This window comes from Cibotium barometz, chromosome 18, assembly GCF_041138505.1.
Source record: "Cibotium barometz isolate CiBa-2024 chromosome 18, ASM4113850v1, whole genome shotgun sequence".
In the NCBI taxonomy this organism is placed as follows: Eukaryota; Viridiplantae; Streptophyta; class Polypodiopsida; order Cyatheales; family Cibotiaceae; genus Cibotium; species Cibotium barometz.
In genome coordinates this window covers 31,717,210-31,738,054 of record NC_141063.1, presented here as the reverse complement: position 1 = coordinate 31,738,054, position 20,845 = coordinate 31,717,210, and the positions used below count along the sequence as shown (strand labels likewise).

The 20,845-nt window shown below is 37.7% G+C and overlaps 1 protein-coding gene across 1 annotated transcript; it reads right to left on the bottom strand.

Annotated features, from left to right (window-relative positions):
- Positions 1–710: 710 nt before the first annotated feature.
- On the bottom strand, positions 711–1,841 carry LOC147629208 (pathogenesis-related protein 1A/1B-like). Its single transcript, XM_086812964.1, has 2 exons — positions 1,635–1,841; positions 711–1,492 (listed from the first exon to the last, which is right to left on the bottom strand). The coding sequence occupies exons 1-2, from the start codon at positions 1,771–1,773 to the stop codon at positions 1,035–1,037; spliced, it is 597 nt and encodes a 198-aa protein (XP_086669090.1). The 5' UTR covers positions 1,774–1,841; the 3' UTR covers positions 711–1,034.
- Between the last annotated feature and the right edge of the window lie 19,004 nt (positions 1,842–20,845).

The following is a 20,845-nucleotide window of genomic DNA, read 5'->3' as shown; positions in this document are numbered from 1 at the left end:
TGTAGTAGACGAGAACTTTGATGTTGGACGCACGTTGTGCACCACCCTTGAGATAGAAGACAATTTAGACATTGACTTAGATGCTCATGCCCAAAACTTGTTAAATTTCTCCATAACCAAAAAAAAAGTCAATGAAATGCAGTACAATTATTAGTTCTACCCATGTATTGAAGTTTTTTGAAACAAATGGCCAAAGGTCACTTTTTTGAGGAAAACTTTCAAATTTAAGAAAATACTTCTCATCTGATCAATACTACCTATTATAAATGCAAGCATACTATTTCTAAATCCCAAGTATTCAATTGTAGTTTAAGTTGAAGGAGGTCATTCATCAATTAAGCCTATGCAGTACACATAAACTTATTTCTCATTAACTATAACAAAATAACGACAAATTCTAGTTTGACAGAAACCATCAATTGTGGTTATAAGTAAACATTATACCCTACTTAAATTTGGATAAAGAAGTAGATATTGATGTTCCTTTGTTTGTGGCATTAGGTGAGAGTATCAACTTGTTATCCATGCAGTTATCTGCTACATTATTTTTCCTTGAGTGCATTACATGGTTGCCATACATTGAAAGTTATTGGCACACACATACGTAGTTATATGTAGTTACAAACCATTCCTTGAGTGCATTACTTGGGAACCATAACTTGGAAGTTATTGGCACAAACACATGTAGTTATATGTGGTTACAAACCATGTTGTAACAAAGACAAAGTAACTTTCCATTATAATGAGTAGTAAAACATACATGGGGTGGCATTCAATGCTTAGAGTAGACCATTACCATGCTAGGTGGCATTCAATGCATGTTACTAGTAGACCATTACTATGACTAATTCAATCCACTTGAATGATTATTTAGAGCTGTCTACACAAAGCTCCAAATCTGGTGGGAGATTACCATGCAATTTTGTCAATGCATAGATGATTTCCATTGCTTATTGTACTCTAGTGTGTCATTGCTTATTGTACTCTAGTGTGTAAGGGCCTTAATATGACAAATTGGTGTGTAAAGCCAGTAATTAAGAGGGAGAGAAGACAATGGTGTAGTCAGTGGAGCCGAAGGGACAAGCTTTGGTGGCGTCGGGAGCAGCTGGGGTGGCGCCTTGGCAACGATCAAGGGCTAGACAAGTTTGAGATGGGCATGCACCATTGGTGGGAGTCACAGATACACCCATGTTGAAGCCCGCAAGTGTGGACACGTCGTAGTAGTCGTTGTTAGCAAAGCCTCCAAGTGTGAACTCGAATTGCGTGAACCCAGCAGGGGGGCCCGTGTTGCAAGTCTGACCCCAACAACCTCCCCGAGCGGCCCACATGGTGGCCGACTGCCAACTCTGTGTAGCCCACACATCCCACACTTGTCCGGGCCCCAGCTCTCTGCACCCCCCGCCCACCTCGTTGGGCACCCAATACTTCGCACAGAGCGTCACCCCTCCTCCGTTCACCACGTGCAAATTAGTCCCCTCCGCATACCATAATACTGCATCAAAACCGTCCAACAGATCAAAACAGTGAAGCTTACGAGAGAAAGTTTAGATCAAGCACAAAATTCAAATTCAATTGACGTAAACAAGAGAGGATTAGTCATTTAACCCAGCTTATCTGCATCATATAGTTATCACCTGTGACGAGGAAGAATCCACAGATTAGTACTGCAATGAGAGATGGAGTCTTCATGATTATGTGCGCAAACAAGGGCTTAGTGTAATAGCTAAATGCGTCTTGGGTCATGCTAATATATATATATACTAACTCGCACATAGAATTAACGATTTCGACGTAGTTCTCACGCCACCCTGTATCGATTCTCTCTCTCTCTCACACACACAGCGAGAATATGCCATCATAAGCTGTATGGTTAATATGAACGGGAATTCGAGAAAAGTTCGATTCTCACTCTCTCACTCTCTCTCTCTCTCACACACACACACAGCGAGAATATGGCACCATAAGCTGTATGGTTAATATGAACGGGAATTCGAGAACTCTCTCTCTCTCTCTCTCTCTCTCTCTCTCTCTCTCTCACACACACACACACACATACACACACACAGCGAGAATATGCCATCATAAGCTGTATGGTTAATATGAACGGGAATTCGAGAAAAGTTCGATTCTCACTCTCTCACTCTCTCTCTCACACACACACACAGCGAGAATATGCCATCATAAGCTGTATGGTTAATATGAACGGGAATTCGAGAACTCTCTCTCTCTCTCTCTCTCACACACACGCGCGCGCGCACACACACAGCGAGAATATGCCATCATAAGCTGTATCCCAAACTTCCAAGCTGGAGAGAGAGACTGTGCGAGTATTAGTGCTGGACCCTACCGTGCACTGTTTGCTGATACTACGTAACTATACCACCGTCAGAATGTCAGGCAGGCCCAATCTATAGAGTTTCACTCACACACGCACACAGAGAATACTCCACTGTTAAAGGCTAACTGACTTATTTGACATAACACTAGCATATGATTCCTAGCTGGGCTTACACGGCCCAATTGGGACCCTTCCTTCAAGGCAACCACGTGCTTAATGTCGAACTAATGGGACAGCCAAAATGCAAAAGTATCGGTGAAAGTCAAAAAGGCATGGCAGCTCATGAGATGATTTAAAGACTTTTTTTTTTCACATTATGATACTAAGGCCATGGATACAGACCGCCTAAGGGTGTCACAATACTGCCCAACATGTGGGCAGCCAAAAGCAGAGAGTTTATGCATAACATCCATTTATGTATCTGTTCTTACTCATTACACCCAATGTAGGGTTGAAATTTGCAACCCCTACCTTGGATTTAAAAATATTCCGATCTTAAAACATACAAGGTACCTTGGCCTTCTTTTTTGAAACCCAATTTTCAAAGGTGGGTTTTCTTTTGAAATTGAAATAGGCTTTGTAGCTCACTTCATCTTCAAGTTTTAGCACTACATGCAAACCTAAGATACACCAACTTGAAACAAGAAATGACAAATTCTAGTACCATGATGACCAACGATCAACTCGCTTATAAGTTCAACGAGTGACTAATATTTTGGCCTCTCTCTCATATAAGTAATTGGGTAATCAATGTATTCAAAGCAAAATTAATACATAGTTGCCTAGTTGCTTATTATGATTTTTTATATTCACATATTACAAACTCAAAAGTGATGCGTGAGAAGTTTACAAACATATAATAAAGATGGACCAATGGTCTCACATTGGGGGTAAACGCTTTGCTTTACATTTTGTAAATAGCTTTGTAAATCTGTATCTTTTCTTCATGCTCCAATTTTAGCTCCACCACTTGTCACATCAACCTAGCCCCCCTATTTAGAGTCCTAGTTCTCTTTGAACTTTAAGTTTGAATGGGGCTAGTTTTCACTTTTGCACTTTCCCTCCAAACAAAACTGTTATGTTCAAACCTTAATCCCAATATCATTGTTCAAGCTTATCTTCTCATATTGGAACCATTGTTCTCACATGTTCAAGCTTATTTTCTCATGTTCAAACCTTTCCCAATACCAGATTTATGTCCCTACTAAATTTTCTAAGCTTATTAGTGACTTATCTCTTCTCATACTTCCATAACCTTTTAATAATAAATTTATCTAAAATTTCTCTTTTGTTTAATAAAAATATCCATTATTTCAAATGTCAAGAATTCCACTTTTACCATTTAAATGATTGAATTCCAAATGTCATGGGAATTCCTCTTTTATCATTTAAAAATTTCTCATGCATAAAATAAATTTATCTAAAATTTCTTTTTAAATTTAAATAAAAATATCTATTAATTCAAATATGCCAATAATTCCATTTTTACCATTTAAATGATTGAATTCCAATTGTCATGGGAGTTTCTCTTTTATCATTTAAAAATTTCTCATGCATAAAATAAATTTATCTAAAATTCCTCTTTAAATTTAAATAAAAATATCCATTAATTCAAGTATGCCAAGAATTCCACTTTTACCATTTAAATGATTGAATTCCAAATGTCATGGGAATTTCTCTTTTATCATTTAAATTTTCTCATACATAAAATAAATTTATCTAAAATTTCTCTTTAAATAAAAAAATTCATTATTTTAATATATCAAAATTTCTCTTTTTCCATTTAATTATATGGATCTCCATTATCATGGAAATTCCTCTTATTGCATAAAAAATAAAATTACCAAAAATTTCTCTTTTCTTTAATTAATTAATTATGCATAAATATAAAAATTAGTTTTCCATGAATTTGATGAAAATCATTCTTTTAGCATAGGATGTCCAATCCTAGAATATGATAGGAAGTTCTCTTTTCACATTATGCATAAAAATGAGCTCTGTATTTATTTCTAAAAAATTTGTCATAGCTTCGCTGCTATTATTGATAATTTTTAATATTTCTAGGAAAGAATAAGACTTTGTAATACAATTATGATAGAAGAACTATCTTTGAACTTAAATCCAATTTATGAAATTAAATGATAAATTTACCATAATTTTATTAACATAAAAGCATAAAAAGCTATTTTCTTAACCTCTAGCCTAACAAGCTTAGAGATTGATTTTGAATTAAGAATTTATCAATGAGAAGCATTCATTTGCTTAAGAATTAGTCATAGGAATGACTATTCTTTTGGGGAGAGAGAGATATACATAAAAAGCATCCTAATTAAGCATAAAGATTAACTTTTTTGTGATTAATCATTAGAATTCTTATAGAAAGCTTGATTTGCATTGAAAATAATTAATTTGAAACTTCTCAAGTTTGAGAGGGGTTGAGAAGTGAAATCTTTTGAGAATATTAATGAAAACCATGAAATTACTTCTTACATATAGATTTGGCTTGCTTCTTTATCTTAGAGAAGGAGGCCCCCAACCAATCAATTGGTTTAGTATGTTGAGAAGAAAGCTCTCAGAGTTGTTGAAGAGAGAGAGAAGCTCCAAGTTCTCCAAAAGTAGAGGATTTTTAAGGGATAATAGAAAATATCATTATTTTAATGTAATACTGGCATGGTATAGTTCACAGATGAGAATACAAAAGAATGAGGGTCTATTTACAGGTGAGGGAGGTCACTAACTGAGTCCAACTAAGTTCTAGAATTTTCCAGCTTCCGTTTGACTGAATTTGGACAAGATTTAGACCAGTTTAGCTTCCATTTTTATCCAGTTTGATCCTGGAGAGAGGACAGATAAAAACATCTCAATATTTTTGAATTAAAAACCCTCCCACACATGTGAAGGAGGCACCTACCTCAAAGGTCTCCCCTTTCTTACCAAGGTGTCAAAAATTCATCTCATTTCTCCAACATATCTCATTTTTTAGTAAAATCTCTTAATTTTTAACTAATAAACCTTGTACTCAGTCAACTCTTCATCTTATGTGAGCATTTACTCATTTTTTGGTATTTTCTTTTATTCTTTGGATTTATCTCATCCCAACACTTGGATTAATCCTATTGGCTCATATAGGAACCTTAATTGGACCATAATCCAGAAAATTTTAAAAATCTAGACCCTTAGGCTAAGGTCCCTTATATCATTTTTAATTGATTCCTAATGCACATTGGAAAGTTCATTTTGAACTTCTGTTTTAGAGTAAACCATTTTAGACACTAGGAGGATTTTTTTATTTAAAGATATCTCAATTTTGGATTATCTCTCTTTAGACATTTTCTCTCTCTAGGCCAAAACAAGGTAAAACAAGATCTTTCTCCTATTTCAGAGAGGGGAATAATTATAAGAACAGAAGGGGAGGTTCTTACGCCTTTACACCTCAAAAGCTTGAGGGAGGAATCTTACACTTAAGCTTAGCTTATCTTTTTCTGCCAACAATGTTTTTTCCTCTTCTAATTTTGATCTTGTCCATCTCCTAGTTATGCTTTATTCTTCCACTCTTGAGCCAAGGCCTTCCTAGGAGCATGGGGTATGCACCTGCTATCTCTGTCATCTTGAGAACAATAAACACAACAGTGAAGCTACATCTTGCCACCTCTATCTATTTTCCCATGATTATCCTAACAAGTGGTCAGACCCTTCTCTGCATGTCATTGATCCCTAGCTTTTTAGCTAGGCTATCTGATATTATGTTTACCCTTGACCCTCCGTCCAGAATAACTCTCGTCATTGTTTCAACTTTGATCCTGATTGTCACTTCTGGAATAGAGGTATCACAGTCCTAAATGGTTTCCACATTTCTGCATTCTGCTATTGGGTTTTTCGGTTCCTACAAGCATTTGTGCTAGTGTTTCATTTGGTATTATGGCCTGCACAACAACTTCTGTCTATAGTTAGGAACTAGGTTCAGCATTTAATCTAGAGTTATATTCAATTCCATCTTGCTGAGATCCTCCCATAAGTCGTATTCTTTACTATTTTTCTTCTTATCCACTGGCGTGCCTTAACTTCTATACATCCTTCTTTCTCTCTCCTATTCTTCTCTTTCTTGTCCCCAACTTCCTCTTGCCGGTATTCTTGTCTGGATTCCTTCCAGATGTCCTTCCCTTCCTTCTTCTATCCATAGACTTCTGCTGCTTTGGGCTGTACTTGGCCCCAATTGGCATTTAGGCACATGTCCTCTGGTTGCCCTCTTGTTGCAAAGCGGCTTCTTTCCTGCTACAATCTCTTCTCCTTTCTTGATTAGGTTTGTCCTATCCATATTCCCTTCAGAATTTCGCAAGCGTGGACTTTCTTGTATGGTCCTTACCATTCCTTATGCACTTTCCACTCGTTTGGTGATCTGATCTCATGGACTATGTGCTATGTTGCCCACTGCTCTGGCTTCTGTCTCTGCTCTGGTTCAGCATTCCTACCTGTTGGGGCAGCTTGACATGTCCTTGTGATATTGTCATGAACATCACTTCTGGTGGCTTTTCCTTTCCTGTCCCATGGTCTATTTTTACCATATTCATAGTTGCATCATTTCGTGTTATGTTTGCCTCCCTTGGTGGCCTTGCCTCCTGTAGTTCCTGCTGCTGATGGCGTTAAAATATGGGGCATTCATTTTGTATGTTCCCTGGACCATTGCAATAGAAGCAGGGTTCCCTTGGACACCGAATCTTCCACCTCCCCCAAATCTTCCACTTCCTCTTCCATGTGGTTTGTTAATTTAAGGCCCTATGGTGGCGACTTGGTTGACAGTGGGGACCACCCTTGGGTTCCTTTTCCGCATGTGTTGTAGTAACACATCTCTGTAGTAGTATGATTCTTCCTTTCATAGATAGTGCACACTTGCTGTGCACCCCTTAACTGGAACTCCTCTTTTATGTTAATTGGCACTCCTCTTTTGTGTGCCCTTGATTGTTGCACCTCGTGTTGAAATTTGAGCAAAATGATGAGCTATGGTGGATCAAACACTAGAATCAACATAATTAACAAAGTGATTAGTAAGTGATTAAGACGTAATTAGTGAATAATTAGCACATAGATTAATGTAGGCATGGATACTCAAAAACCAGCAAATTCTCATTAGGGCTATGCCTCAATTTATAGAGTTTACATCAAGCATCAAATCCCATTGATTTCTTCATGATTCACTCCCAAAATATCTCCACCTTTTGCCTGATTCTCTCCACCTCTTCTCTTTTCCCTGATTATCTCCCAGAATAACTCCACACTCCTAAATTCCCTCATGCTACCCATTATTCTCTCCCAGTAGATTCTCCTAACCTTTTCACAGGTTCTTTCACAATTATATCTCCTCTTTTACAGCCTCTATCCAAGAGCTTGTTCCCACACACACCCTATTCACTTGTATATTTCAACACCTCCCCTCAAGTGAATAATCCTAGCACACCTGGACCCTGTATTAAGTTTCCCTCTTACTTGATAGCCCGCGACCAGTGCCTCAAGTCCCTAAACTCCATAGTCCTTGACACTCTCTCTCTCTCAATGTGTCCAAGGCTACTATAAGTGCCCGTGACCTTGACTAAAGTGCTCACACATACATCTACCACGTGGCCTACATCATCGGTGGCTCAGAGGTGGTTTTACTTTATTGGGGCAGGTTACAATGGGTTGTGGGGTCTCTCTCTCTCTCTCTCTCTCAGAAAAGATGATCCGACTCCACTTCTCTTGGAGCCTCCATGAAGTTTGCCGATGTCGTTCCTTCTTCACTGGGTTTGCTGTAGCAGTCTCTCGCCATGTGTCCTAGCTTTCCACATTTGTGGCAAGTGAAGGTCCTCCCTCCTACTCTGCCTCTTCCTCGTCCTCGTCCTCGAGAGAATCCTCCTCGGGTGAAGAATGCTTTTTCCTCTCCTGCTGTTGAGTCGAGCCCTTTCTTCTCTTTGCCTCTGCTCTCTTGCTCTAGTAGAGCTGCTTCTATCTCGTGTATCTTCAGTTCAGGTACATTCTTTAGTGTTGCTACAATGTTTTCATAATCTCCTTTGTCCACACTCTTCAAAAGTACAGCTAATGCTTCATCATCTTCTACCTTTTTGCCAATAGCTGCCAGCTGTTGCTTAATGCTTTTATATTTGTTCAAGTGTGTGATTAAAGGTTCACTTTCCTTCATGTCCAGTTTGTAGAATTGCATTAATATATTTATCTTGGAATTTTTTGCTTGTGTACCAAATAATTTATTGAGTTCATCCCATGCATCTTTTGCCCACTGTATCCCTGTGATATGATGAATGATCTCATCATTTAAACTGAGTGCAATAAAAGTGCTTTTTTCCTCTAAAAATTTGAAATGTTCTCTTCGAAGTTCCTAGCTCATTTAATGAATGGATTTCCCTCTAAAAATTTTACACATTTTGGAGGTTATCTCTTCTTCCATCTTCTTATATCTGCTTTTATTTTCTTCAATGGAAACCACACATCCTAGGCATCCCTGTTCCTCTACTAGAGCTATTATAGTATACAACAGTTTTAATATGGATAATCAAAAGTGGATTCCTACCACAATCTCTATTGGTAGTTGGATTATGTTGCAGACGAGGAAGCAAAAAAAACAAAGAATGAGTTCATCGACACTTACAAAGGCAGAGTTCAAGATTTCAAACTCTCTGACACAGGCAGGAGCATTAAGGAAGTCCTTATACAACATGCCTACATGCACTTTAGAACTGCGTCTGCAATGTTTTCCTAATGGAATCCCACTCCATAGACCAAACTGTAATAAGTAAATGTTTTTACATTATGTTTATGTAATGTGTTTCATTTCTATACTTATGATTCTCTTGTATTCGTCTGTATAGATATATATCCTTCAAACTTGGTTGACTGGCAGCCTATAGATAGTATTGTGGGAATCTTCGATGCTTTTCATGTATCTATTTGGTGAGCAGCTATACAAAGAAACATCAAGCAGGTCTTTGGCAGAGAGAGGAGTTTTCTTTTATAATGAATTTTACACGGCACCTCATAGTGTTACAAGTTATGGATCTTTGAAAGCATTACCACTGCCTTCATTCGATAGTCCAATACCAATAGCAGAAACAAGTGAGTGCTTTAGATTAAACATATACCAAGACGTGCAGAGGTGTATAAGACCAAATGTAGCAAGTCGTCAGGTGAAAATCGTTGTCTTTATGCCATTGCATGTTTTTGTCGACTTCTTTTATGATGAGGAGGTTAAAAAAACATCATCAATGTTTATCTATAAATCAGAGAAATGTTTGGATTTCTTAGGTCAAAATTGGGATATGCGAAAGAATTAAATGGGGTTACCTACAAAATCAATAGGAAATCTATTATCTGTAAATATATGATTGGCTCCCATAATTTTATTTTAGCCTTTCATTATATGAGATGGCATTATGTCAATGGAAAACTTATAGCAATTTATGAGGACTTAGAGGATGACATTGAAAATCCATTGATGTTATTAGAAGTATGGTTTGAACATGAGCTCTTGACAGTTCTCAATATAAGGTCAAACATCTCACTCTGTCAAGTGAGAACAAACTTGGCAAATGAGGATGACCTACAAGTGCCTGATGATTATGTGTTCAAGTGCAATGACCATAAGGTATGTTATTCAATCTAACCTCGAAAAAGTATTCATTTCAAAACTATGCCATCATCATTATTACTTATATACATTACTTTGATTTTTGGAAATAGATACCAAGGAGAAAAGAAAGGACCATTCAATGTAAAGACATTACAAGAAAGGACCATTCAATGTAAAGACATTACAAGAAAGCAAGTTTTCGTGGTGCAAACGACCATCACATAGAGTTAAATGGAGATAAATGTATTTTTGACAACATATAGTTACATCAATCATGAAAACATTTTGTATGTATTAGAGCAATAGAAACTAAGACAAATTTTCTACGTTATCTTATTGGATGTTTAAAACATTGATAGCATGTTCTTTTTTTTTTTCCTACAAAGCGTGCTCTTGGGTGTGGGAAGATTCTTGTTGTTGGGGCGGTGAAGCTTGTCATTGAGGGGGTGCTTGCTCTTCGGGACGCTCTTGGGGTGGTTGCTCTTCCGGACGCTCTTGGGGTGGTTGCTCTTGGGGACGGGAAGCTTGCACTTCTGGAGCAGAAGCTTGCTGTAATGTGGGGTTAAAGCTTGACTTTGCGCAGTTTGCTATTGTCGAGAACTCAAAGCTTCCAAATCAACATCTTCAGATCCATCAGATATTCTGGAAGCTCGAAAACCAACCTATCAACTTGTATTCGGGGTACTACCGTGGTGGTGGTCCTGGTCGCGGCGGCCGTGGTGGTGGAGGGGGCACAAATGCAACATGGATATTAGACGACCTGCTATGAATGTTGATAATAATATGCTCAATGGTCTCTTCCCTAAACCACCCTAAATCCACATCGAAGTATTCTGATAATCATGGATTCTACAAAAAGCCAAAAAAATAGACATGTGCCGTCAAAGAATGAGGAAGGAAAGTAAGATATCATTTAAAAAAAAGAGCATGTCTACATTTTCTACTATGGGCAATGAGAGAACTAAGTGTAGCGTCAACTTTACGTTGTAGCATACCCTCCAACCGCAACTATGGCCATCTTGTTGCTGCGGGACTCCGCATCTCACAGCCCTTGTGTGTTCTAGCAGTGTGTCCTGGATTATGACCTTGAGACCAATTATTAGCTTTTTAACCGATCTGCACGAAACATTACTGTTGTCAATATTGAAAGTTCTCTAACTACTTCCCTCTCTCTCTCTCTCTCTCTCTCTCTCTCTCTCTCTCTCTCTCTCTCTCTCTCTCTCTCTCTCTCTCTCTCTCACTCTCTCTCCAACTCGTAAAATATATGAATAATGATTGTGTGGACTTACTGTCTCATGGTGCCATGAAATTCTTCATCTGAATTGGCCAAGTAACAAGTCTTGGATTCCATATCGTAAAGGATCAAACTCTAGTCTGAACTACTACATGCAATTAGGAGTATCAGAAGTAACATCAAAAATATATAGTAGATTTAGGTCACAATACTAAGACTATAAATGAGATTGCATGTCACTTACTCTTCATTGTATGCCATTAGAATTATTTGAGCTACATCAAAATTTATCTGACCATGGACATACATCAACCAATGAAGTATGTTGTGCAGTAAGAACCGAGGAAAGGAGGGAATCTACAATATATACACGATTTTGAACATTCAATGGGAGATTTGATATAATCAAGTTGCATAAGAAAATTGCATTATATTAGTTACTTTGGACAAGCAAACCACTTTACAATCAAGATGATGATAAGGACGTAGCAAACCTTAGAACTGCTATCATAATTCTATCATTGACCTCCCTTAAAACATTGGATAAAACATAATTCTATCATTGACCTCCCTTAAAACATTGGATAAAACATCAATCTCCTCCGCATAGAAAGGGAAAAATTACGCGATGCCTCGCACCGGAAGTCTAACGTGAAACAAGGGGACAAAAGAACTCAAAGCTCTAACATTCGATTTATGCATTTTCCAAATAGCCGCTTTGTTCAACCGCAATTCTTCGGGCTCCTACATCCTGGCTTGGTCTCCAATCCTTTGTGCATTGAGCCTTGTGTCACGAGAATGACCAGGCTCTATCACTTCTGTGATCTTAACTTTCTTTGTCAAAGGAGGGATTTCCAAAATTCCTTTCATTCTTTTGTCACTAACTAGGACGGGCTCCAGCGTACGGTCATATCTAAACCTGAGCAAACAAAGTGAGTTCATGTCTTTCGGCATCACAGTGATTCTGTGTGCATGCGCGGCAAGGACCTAGCTATCCTGAAAAAACTCAACACGCCAGTCTTCCGCAGCCTCTTGAAAACATCGTAGGGCAGACCTACCAACGCATATCAATGCCAAAAAATTTGCATATCGACTTGACTACACGTTGGAATGGCAACTTTGGAACCACACAATGTATATGTTTCTCCACCTTCCTTAGTTCAAGAAGGACGGATCTATGTTGGTCGTATCTGCGTCTCCTCATTGAGCACAGTGTAGACATTGAGCGCAGTGTAGACATTTTCTTTCTCGAACTAGCTTCTTTACCTACTTTAGGATCATTTGTAGATGAGAGCCTTGCGGTCTTCTTCGTACGTGCCATCTGAAAATAGTCATAATGTTACATGATAAGTTTTCTCAATAAATACATAAGACAATAAAATAGCAACAAATCACTATAACGTGATTTGGGCATATCAGATACAATCACAACACAATCCTCCCATTGTAGTGATTTATCACGCTTAGCGCTTCAAAACATAAAATAATACAAAAACTATTGAAAAAGTTAACTTGGATAATAAAATAGCTTTAAATCACTACAACGCAATATGGGCACATCAGACAAAATCTACATCAACTCCTCGTGTTGTAGTGATTTCTCACACAGACCCTTTCATTTGACAAAATAACACATAAACAATACACCCAACAATACTTATGAGGACGATAAAATAGCTTCGAATCTTTACAACGCGATATAGGTACATCAAACCTAATCGTCATACCCTACTCATGTTATAGTGATTTCTCACAGAGAGTGTTTTATTTCACAAAGTAAGTCATGAAAATAAATCATAGATAACATACACGACACAAAACAATGTATCATTAGGGCCAAAAACGGCTAGAAAAGGGCTGTTTGTTAATCTAAGGATTAAGAAATTGTCCAATTGTGAATTGACACGTATACAAAAGTATGGCATTCTTGTCTCCTCTAAATGTCTTCTTAACGGTTCTATTTTTGTGGCGAACGGCTAAAACGGCTTAATTTAGACGTTTACGATGGCTAACATTAAAGTTTGGGTCCAAAATAGTGACATCTTGTTCCATTTTATATTCAAAAAAAATCAAGCAGGAAGATACGAAATCCTCTTTTCAAGCCTTGAAAACAACGCTATTAATGACAAATCACCAAATTTTTTCAAACGTCTACTTTCCACCTTCCCTCCATTTTGGCATATGGTTTATTCTCCTTCCTTTGCACTTTCAAAAGATTCACTATTTTTCTCTCATCTGTGAGCTTCTATGGCATCCTCACGTCGTCCTTCTCATAATATAACTTCTTGTGATTTTCATAACACGAGAGAAGATGGTGTTTGGAAACCCATGTCTTTTTGTGTGAATGATTGGGTAACAACGCTTCCCTCTTGCAAAGGTGCCCACACTGGTGAAAAGAACCAAGCGAAATGAAGTGAAATCCCATTGGAAAGGTCGTGTTCTTGCCTTCAAAGTGACCGACAATGGCTGGCTTGCAAAAGTTCAACATGTCTACATGGCCAAAGACATGGTGTTGAACTTGGATGAACATCCAATTCTCCATTCTTACTGTAATTCAACAAAACTTTATCTATTTGATACAACACAATATTTCTCCTTCTGATATATTTGTTGTTTGTTTAATTTCAGTTATCTTTCCGTCAACAGCTGTGGAGTGGCAGCCTGTTGAGAGCTTAAGTGGCACATTCAAAGCAATTCACAAGGGGATTGCAGATGTCATGGATGTAGACAAACCACCTTCATTTTACAAATCAGTGGATTTATTTGTGTATTTTACAGAATACAGGGTTCCATCAAGAGAAGGTGTTCATGGAGAATTATATGACATACCTATTCCCACATTAATGTCACTGGAATGGGAAATTCCTGATCCAAATACCATAACAAGCTTCAAATCCAAAATCAAAGATGATATTCTTAAAGCTATGTCTCTTGGAAGAATTTCAAGAAGGATAAAAATTCAATGGTTCTTGCCTATACATGTCTTTGTGGCATGTTTCAATACAATGGAATTGGAGAGGACAAGAACGATGTGGCTTAATAGAAGACTATCTCTGACTGATCTGGACACTGTACTTGGAGAAGGATGGAGTACCAAGGAAACTTTTCATATGGGGGACAATATCAGTTGTAGAGTAAGCCCAAATTCTTTGTCTATCTCATACCAACTGTGTCGCCAATCCCTAGTTTTGGGCTATGACTATAGGAGATGGAAAAGCAAGCTTGGTAGTTGGGTCCCTTTGGATTCTGAAGAGAATTGTCCAGAGTTTGAATTTAACATCATAGTCCATCCATTCATAGATCCCAGGAAACTCATAGTAACATCAAACTGGCGACTACAACATGTAAGAGAGTCGCTTGAGTTTCTAGACGAAATATCACCTGAATATAGATTCAAAGTAGATGATATTGTTGTCAGTACAAGGATGGAGAGTGTAACCTCATGCATCACATGTCTCCCCCCAAAAAAAGTTATATTTGAGCCACTTGCAAGGGTAAGTTTGTATAGTTGAAAAGGATTTCTCCAATAATGTAATCAATATATTCTGCTAAATTTCGTCTTGACTTCTTCACAAAAATGGTTAACATATTGTTCGCAACACAGAACAAGGTTTAACAATTGAATATCAAATTATTGATACTGAATTTAAGTACAGAATATTGTCCCAAAAAGGGTGTGTTCATATGGACAAAATGAACAAAACAAAAGCCAATTTGTGGAATCACTCAACAAAATCAACTTTCCTTTTGGCATGAGATGACCCTGCATCTTTAGAGAATCTTTCTCTCTTCTGTTTGCTTCGATCAAATTTTGCTGATTGAGGTTCAAGTTCTGGAGTTTTCAGCTCTTGAGGTGTTAGAGAGGAAGACTTTAGAGTGAATTCCTCAAATGGTGGTAAGTTGGGCTCTTCTCTGAGATCTTTAGGTGTTGGCGAGGGAGATTTGGCAGTGGGGTCTGGTTTTGGAGAAGGTTCTTTGGAGGTTGGCCTTGGAGACTTGGCAGTCTTCTTGGGGAACATGAAAAAGAAATTTAATGGAGAGCCAACATTTGCCCTCTTACTATCTTTGTTGGATAAACGACGCTTCTGAATTTTAAATTTCACTAGTGAGTGAAACGGAAGACCTTAGTGTCTTCTCTTGAGCTGGAGACGAGCTCTTCTCTTGAGCTGGAGACGAGCTCTTCTCTTTGGCAGGAGGACTAGGGATCTTCTCTTTGATAGGAGTCTTCCCTTGAGCTGGTGAAGAGCTCATCTCTTTGGCAGGAGGGCTAGGGGTCTTCTCTTTAGCAAGAGAGCTAGGGCTCTTCTCTTTAGCACGAGGGGTAGGGCTCTTCTCTGTAGCCTGAGGGATCTTTCCTTTAGAATGGGTCTTCTCTTTAGAATGGCTCTTTTTCCCCTTGGAAGATCTGCTCTTAGTAGGGCTCTTCTTTCTTTTCTTCTTCTCTTTGGCAGAGGTCTTTTCCTTTTTGGATGAGTCATCCTTGACATTGCTTTCCTTCTCCTCCCTTTTCCTTCTCTTTGAAGTTGTATCCTTGGCTCCTTTATTAGGTGGAAAGGGGGAATCAGGATCATATGGATTGATGGATCTGTTCAAAACCATGGACACTGCCTTCTCCCTTACCCAACTTACCCAAGAATCTGGATACTCATGCAACTTAGACAAAAGAAAATAAGAAAATAAGAAAATAGGTCACTAAATGTATTCACTAAATCAATCAATGGTTTTCATTCATGAACTTACAGTAAGTGTTGTCATTCTAAATCTTGACTCAAGATATCTCCAAGCATTAGCAAGCACCATCCATCCAGAAGATGTTGAGTCTTTCTACAAAGGAACTTCCTGATTGTAGTACTTAAAATCTTCAAGTTTGTAGTCTACATAGGTAGAACTTAGAAAACTCAAGATAAGTTTGGTAGCACTGCAAGCATAAAATATTGAGGGTCAACCAAATAATTGAAAACATACAAAAAATTGTTCCAGAACATAAACCATGGAAAAGTTGATTCTTACATTTTACTTCTCCCATGAATGGATGCTAAAGAATTCATAAAGATCACATCTCTATCCAATAGATTGAAGATAATAAGACTCCAATGGCCTCTGTGATAAGATGAATACTGCAATTAGTTGTGAATATTATAATGTCTATTATAGGCAAAAGATAATTGAGTGTGAGTCTTACACTTCAACATAAGGGTATACAATGTAATTGCAGGTAAGCATATCAAAGTTTTTGAGAAAACTTGCAAGATCCCCTTGCCTATTGAAAAGGCACTGTGTAACAAGGGGATCAAGAATGGTCACTTGCACAGCCATTGATTCATGAAGATCCCTCATAAGACATCTGGGGACATAAACAAAACATGTCAACAAAATATGGAGTCTGAGAAATTCATCAAGAAAGCAAAAGCAAATCCACACAAACCTCAGACAGATGAAGAGAACTGTGTCAGATATCTCAATATTGTGATTCACAAGCATACTTGTGTCTTCAGGGGCAATGTCACAATAAACCTCATTCTCTCCATGCATGGACACATCTACTATCATTTGACCTGTCACATTCTGATAAAGCTCTGAATTGGATGCATGGAGAATTTCAGCTTGCTGAGAAAGAATGGCATCCTCTGTAATCTTCTCCTGCTCTCTCTCTTTCTCAACTTCTTCTTTGATATCCTGAGCTTTTCTTGTACCATAAGTATGAGAAATATCTTCAATAACAACTGATTGTTTGGGTTGTCTTGCTGGAGGGATATTAAGAATTTCAAAAGCTCTCATATCTTGACTTGGAATGGGCTCCAAAGCTTTGTCAAACTTATATCTAAGTCTGGACACAAGCACAAAATCTTTGCTCATAAGAGTGATCCTATGAGCAAATGCAGCAGCAATGTATCCATCATTCATAAAGTCGATTAAAAAATCTTCAGCAGCCTCTTGAAGACACATAAGGGCCTGTGACTCCCATCGGACTTTATCAAGATTTGTGTTTCTCATTTTGCCAACTAACCTTTCTGATATGTCCCTGACAATCCGAGTAAATGGCAGTCGAGGGATGAGAAGACTAGTTCTTGTCCAATCCATAAGAAGCATTGCAACCTTGTCCCCAAGGATGTCTCCTTTCTTTTCTTCCTATTTTTGAAAGCAGAAATACAGGATAAAGAGCAACAACCAGAAATTGATGCAGAGAATGAGGAAGAAAACTTAAATGTCACCACAGTCTCAAAGTTAGAGAAAAGTGAGATTTTAGAAGAGGAAGAAATTGATGTTCAAGCTGAGGAGAGAGAAAGTGCCAATCTTGATGTTGCAGAATTTAGGGCTTTCACTATTACTGAAGAGCCCTCAGAGGAAGCAAGCATATCTGAATCCTCTGTTACTCTTCCAAACCTTCCTTTCTTCTATATCAATGAGAAAGATTTTATTCCTCTGTCCTATCTTCAATGTCTCTTCAATATCAAAGAAGACTACTATATTGCAGCAATTTCAGAAGCTTGTGAAGTGACCAAAGACTTTATCGATACAGAAGTAGAGTCAAAGGAAGAGTTTTTGGCACTTGGTTTGCAAACATCTGACCACTCATTTATCCCTGCTACTGATGCACTTGCCTTGTGCCTTAAAAAAGTGGATGAGGGGAAACCTTCCCTTAGAGATGAGGATTTTGAGAACAGGCTTATTGAGTTAGGTATTGAGTCTTTTGGCAGAGATTTCAAGCTTCAGGCAGATTCTGATAAAGTGGAAAGGGTTGGCTCATGCAACTTGATGAAAGACAAAGTAGTAATTGAGGATGAGTTGCAGAAGGTAGCTTCCATTTAATCTTTTGTAAAATGTTATTGTGATTGTAATTTTTTAAAATTGAGGTTTTTGTCTTGCAGATTGAATTGCTTGATAAGGATGATTTTCTAGGAAGAGCTAGAGGCAGCAGAGTGAAATCTACAGACACTAGGTCAAGAAGGCCTTCATCTGCTCTCATGCACTACTTACCTACATTGGATAAGGCTGTGTTCTGTGCATTCCACATGAACTTCTCTGAAGATGCTGAGTTGCCAATATTTGCCTTGAAGGTGTTGTCAAGGTTCATGGGATACACTCACCTTCAAATAAATGCTAACAAGGTTTTGCTTCTAGAGAGAGCTGCTGCTCTTAGAATCTTTGGATATGCTGCAGGTTTCAATGCCTCAAGAGCAGGATACTTTCTTTGCTACTCTAGCTATGCAGCTGCAGTTGAGGTGTTAGATATCAATCTTCTTGGAGGTTATAGAAGGAGAAAATTTTTGAGATACAGAGGTGACATGCCAAATAGTCCCAAGAGAATCAAAAACTAATGTACACAATATTTTGCAAGGACTGATTATATTTCAGCAAATATTTTGTAAGAGGTACAAATGTGTTAGTAAATCATTAGTCTCTGTCTTGAGGTGTTTGTGTAGTTTCAGATTGCTGGGTCTTTGATCTCATCCTTTGTAATTGCCTCCTGTAGAACCAATTGAATAATTCTTTAAGTGCATTGCTTCTTCTTTGACCACCTCCTCTTCTGGTACATCTAAAAAAGGAAGTTCTCACTTGATAATGAGACTTTTCCATTCCTTGTGTATTCCATGTTGCAAGGGGTCCTTCTGTAGCAAAATATGGTCCATGTAAGTAAAGAATATGCTACAAAGATAATTTTTTGTTAGTAAATTTAAGAAATTACACTTTAATTTTAACTGTTTTGATAAGTCTGAACACTCACCAAGTAATAAGTTATGTCTTTTTCTCCCCAGGCATCTATGATAGCTTTGATCAAAAGCTTTATTGCTTTTTTGACATCATCTGCATAAGTATTTGAACCAACTTGTTGTCTAAGGACTTTGAAAAAATTGTCGAGTTTTTTCCAAACTTCCATACGTTTGTTGGCTACATCTGGTCTACTTTTGACATTTGTGGTGATGACACATAGCTGTTTCCAGCAGTTCCACATTGCATTGACTTGTTTGGTGTCATGGTTGCTCAAAAATCTTCTCGCTTTTGCTCCTCCCATTGAAACATCTTGCAGAACATCACCTGTACCTCCAGAAAGAATAGGATCTTTTTTAAGATGCACTTCCCCACCATGGAAACCCATTTGAGAGAGCAAGGCTTCGCATTTTTCTATGCACTCATCTGCAAGTTTAGTCGGCTTAATAGAATATGCATAGTCCAGATGAAGTCTGAGCAATTTGTCCAAGATTCTTATCTCTGCGTGCAATGTACATATATGCACATTTTTTAAATGTATTGGTAGAATTGGATCCCATATTTTAATAGAAGTTGGATAATCGACAACATTCACATTATTTCTGGATGGTGGTTTTCCAATCTCATTTTCTGCAAGCCATTCTCTTATCCCTGTGCTTGCCATGCAATAAAGACATGGATATTTGGTATTTGCTCCTCCACATACACCAAACATACACTTCAACGCCTTGAGGTCGGCACTCAAATGCCATTCCACAATGAAATCACCTATGTCGTCTACATGAAGGTGTTCACCTGTATTTTGGCTCTGAATAACTGAAGGAATGTCTGTTTGTGAGAAGAGCCACTTTAATGTTTCATGACTCTCTATTGGTACATGAGCTGATCCAATCCACCATAGCTCCATTTCTGATTGAGTTTTGTGGTATGGAGAATCAAGCTTACCTTGACTATAGTCCAATGCTTTATTCATTAGGGATATAGATATTCTTTCCATTTTTTGACATTTTTGGATTTGAGCTTCATCTAATTTTAAAACAAATACAAGTTTTTCTTCACAATCTATTTCTCTTATGTTGTAATATCTCACCATAAAAGATTGGACTTTTCTAATGTTCATCCAAATATTATTATAAACGTTGTATTCAAAAGACGATTTTTTTTTCTCTCATATGGCATTGTTCCCTCAATATGGAAATACTCTCCGAAATGTTTAGAAATTTCCTCATTTAACAGAGTTCTATATTTTCCAACATTGTGAGGTCTAGGCAACCCAAAAGCTTTGATTTTGTAATACTTAAGGACCCTGAACCAGGTTTTAGAGATGGCTCTGTATCCCTTTCTACTCACTCCCACTGTGTCACAAACTTCTTGCATTTGGGAAGGCTGGACTAATAAGTCCATATCTTTTAATAGATGTTGAAAGACTAGTTTTTTTTTAGTTTGATTTTCAGGAAGTTCCAAAAGTTTCAAGATATTCGACCTATTCATAAGCTCATTCAAAAATCTTACCCTTTCCTGAGCATTAGACATGTCAAATCCTAGAAGGTTAGTAACATGATCTCTTACAAGTTTTAACCTTTTTTTTCTTTGTCCAGATCTCTCTGTTAAGTTAACTACATCCCGCATTCGTTTTACTCGTGCTCTTAACCCTATTGGAGTTTCTTTTAAGGTTTTCAATTGATCACTTTCTTGTTTCAAAGACACTATTTTGTTTTCAAGTTCTATAATTTTTGTTGCATTCAAAGATGAAGTATTTTGAAGATATGTAGTATATTCTGCATAATTAATATGTGATTGAGATAGTCTTGAACTATAACCAAGTAAGCCATCCACCCCATCACCAACAAATCTAATCAAATCATGTGGTGTGTGGAAAGAAGGATACCTTCCTATTCTGGGATCCGGTGGATATAGACTTCCATCTGTCCATAGGTCAATATGCTTCTTT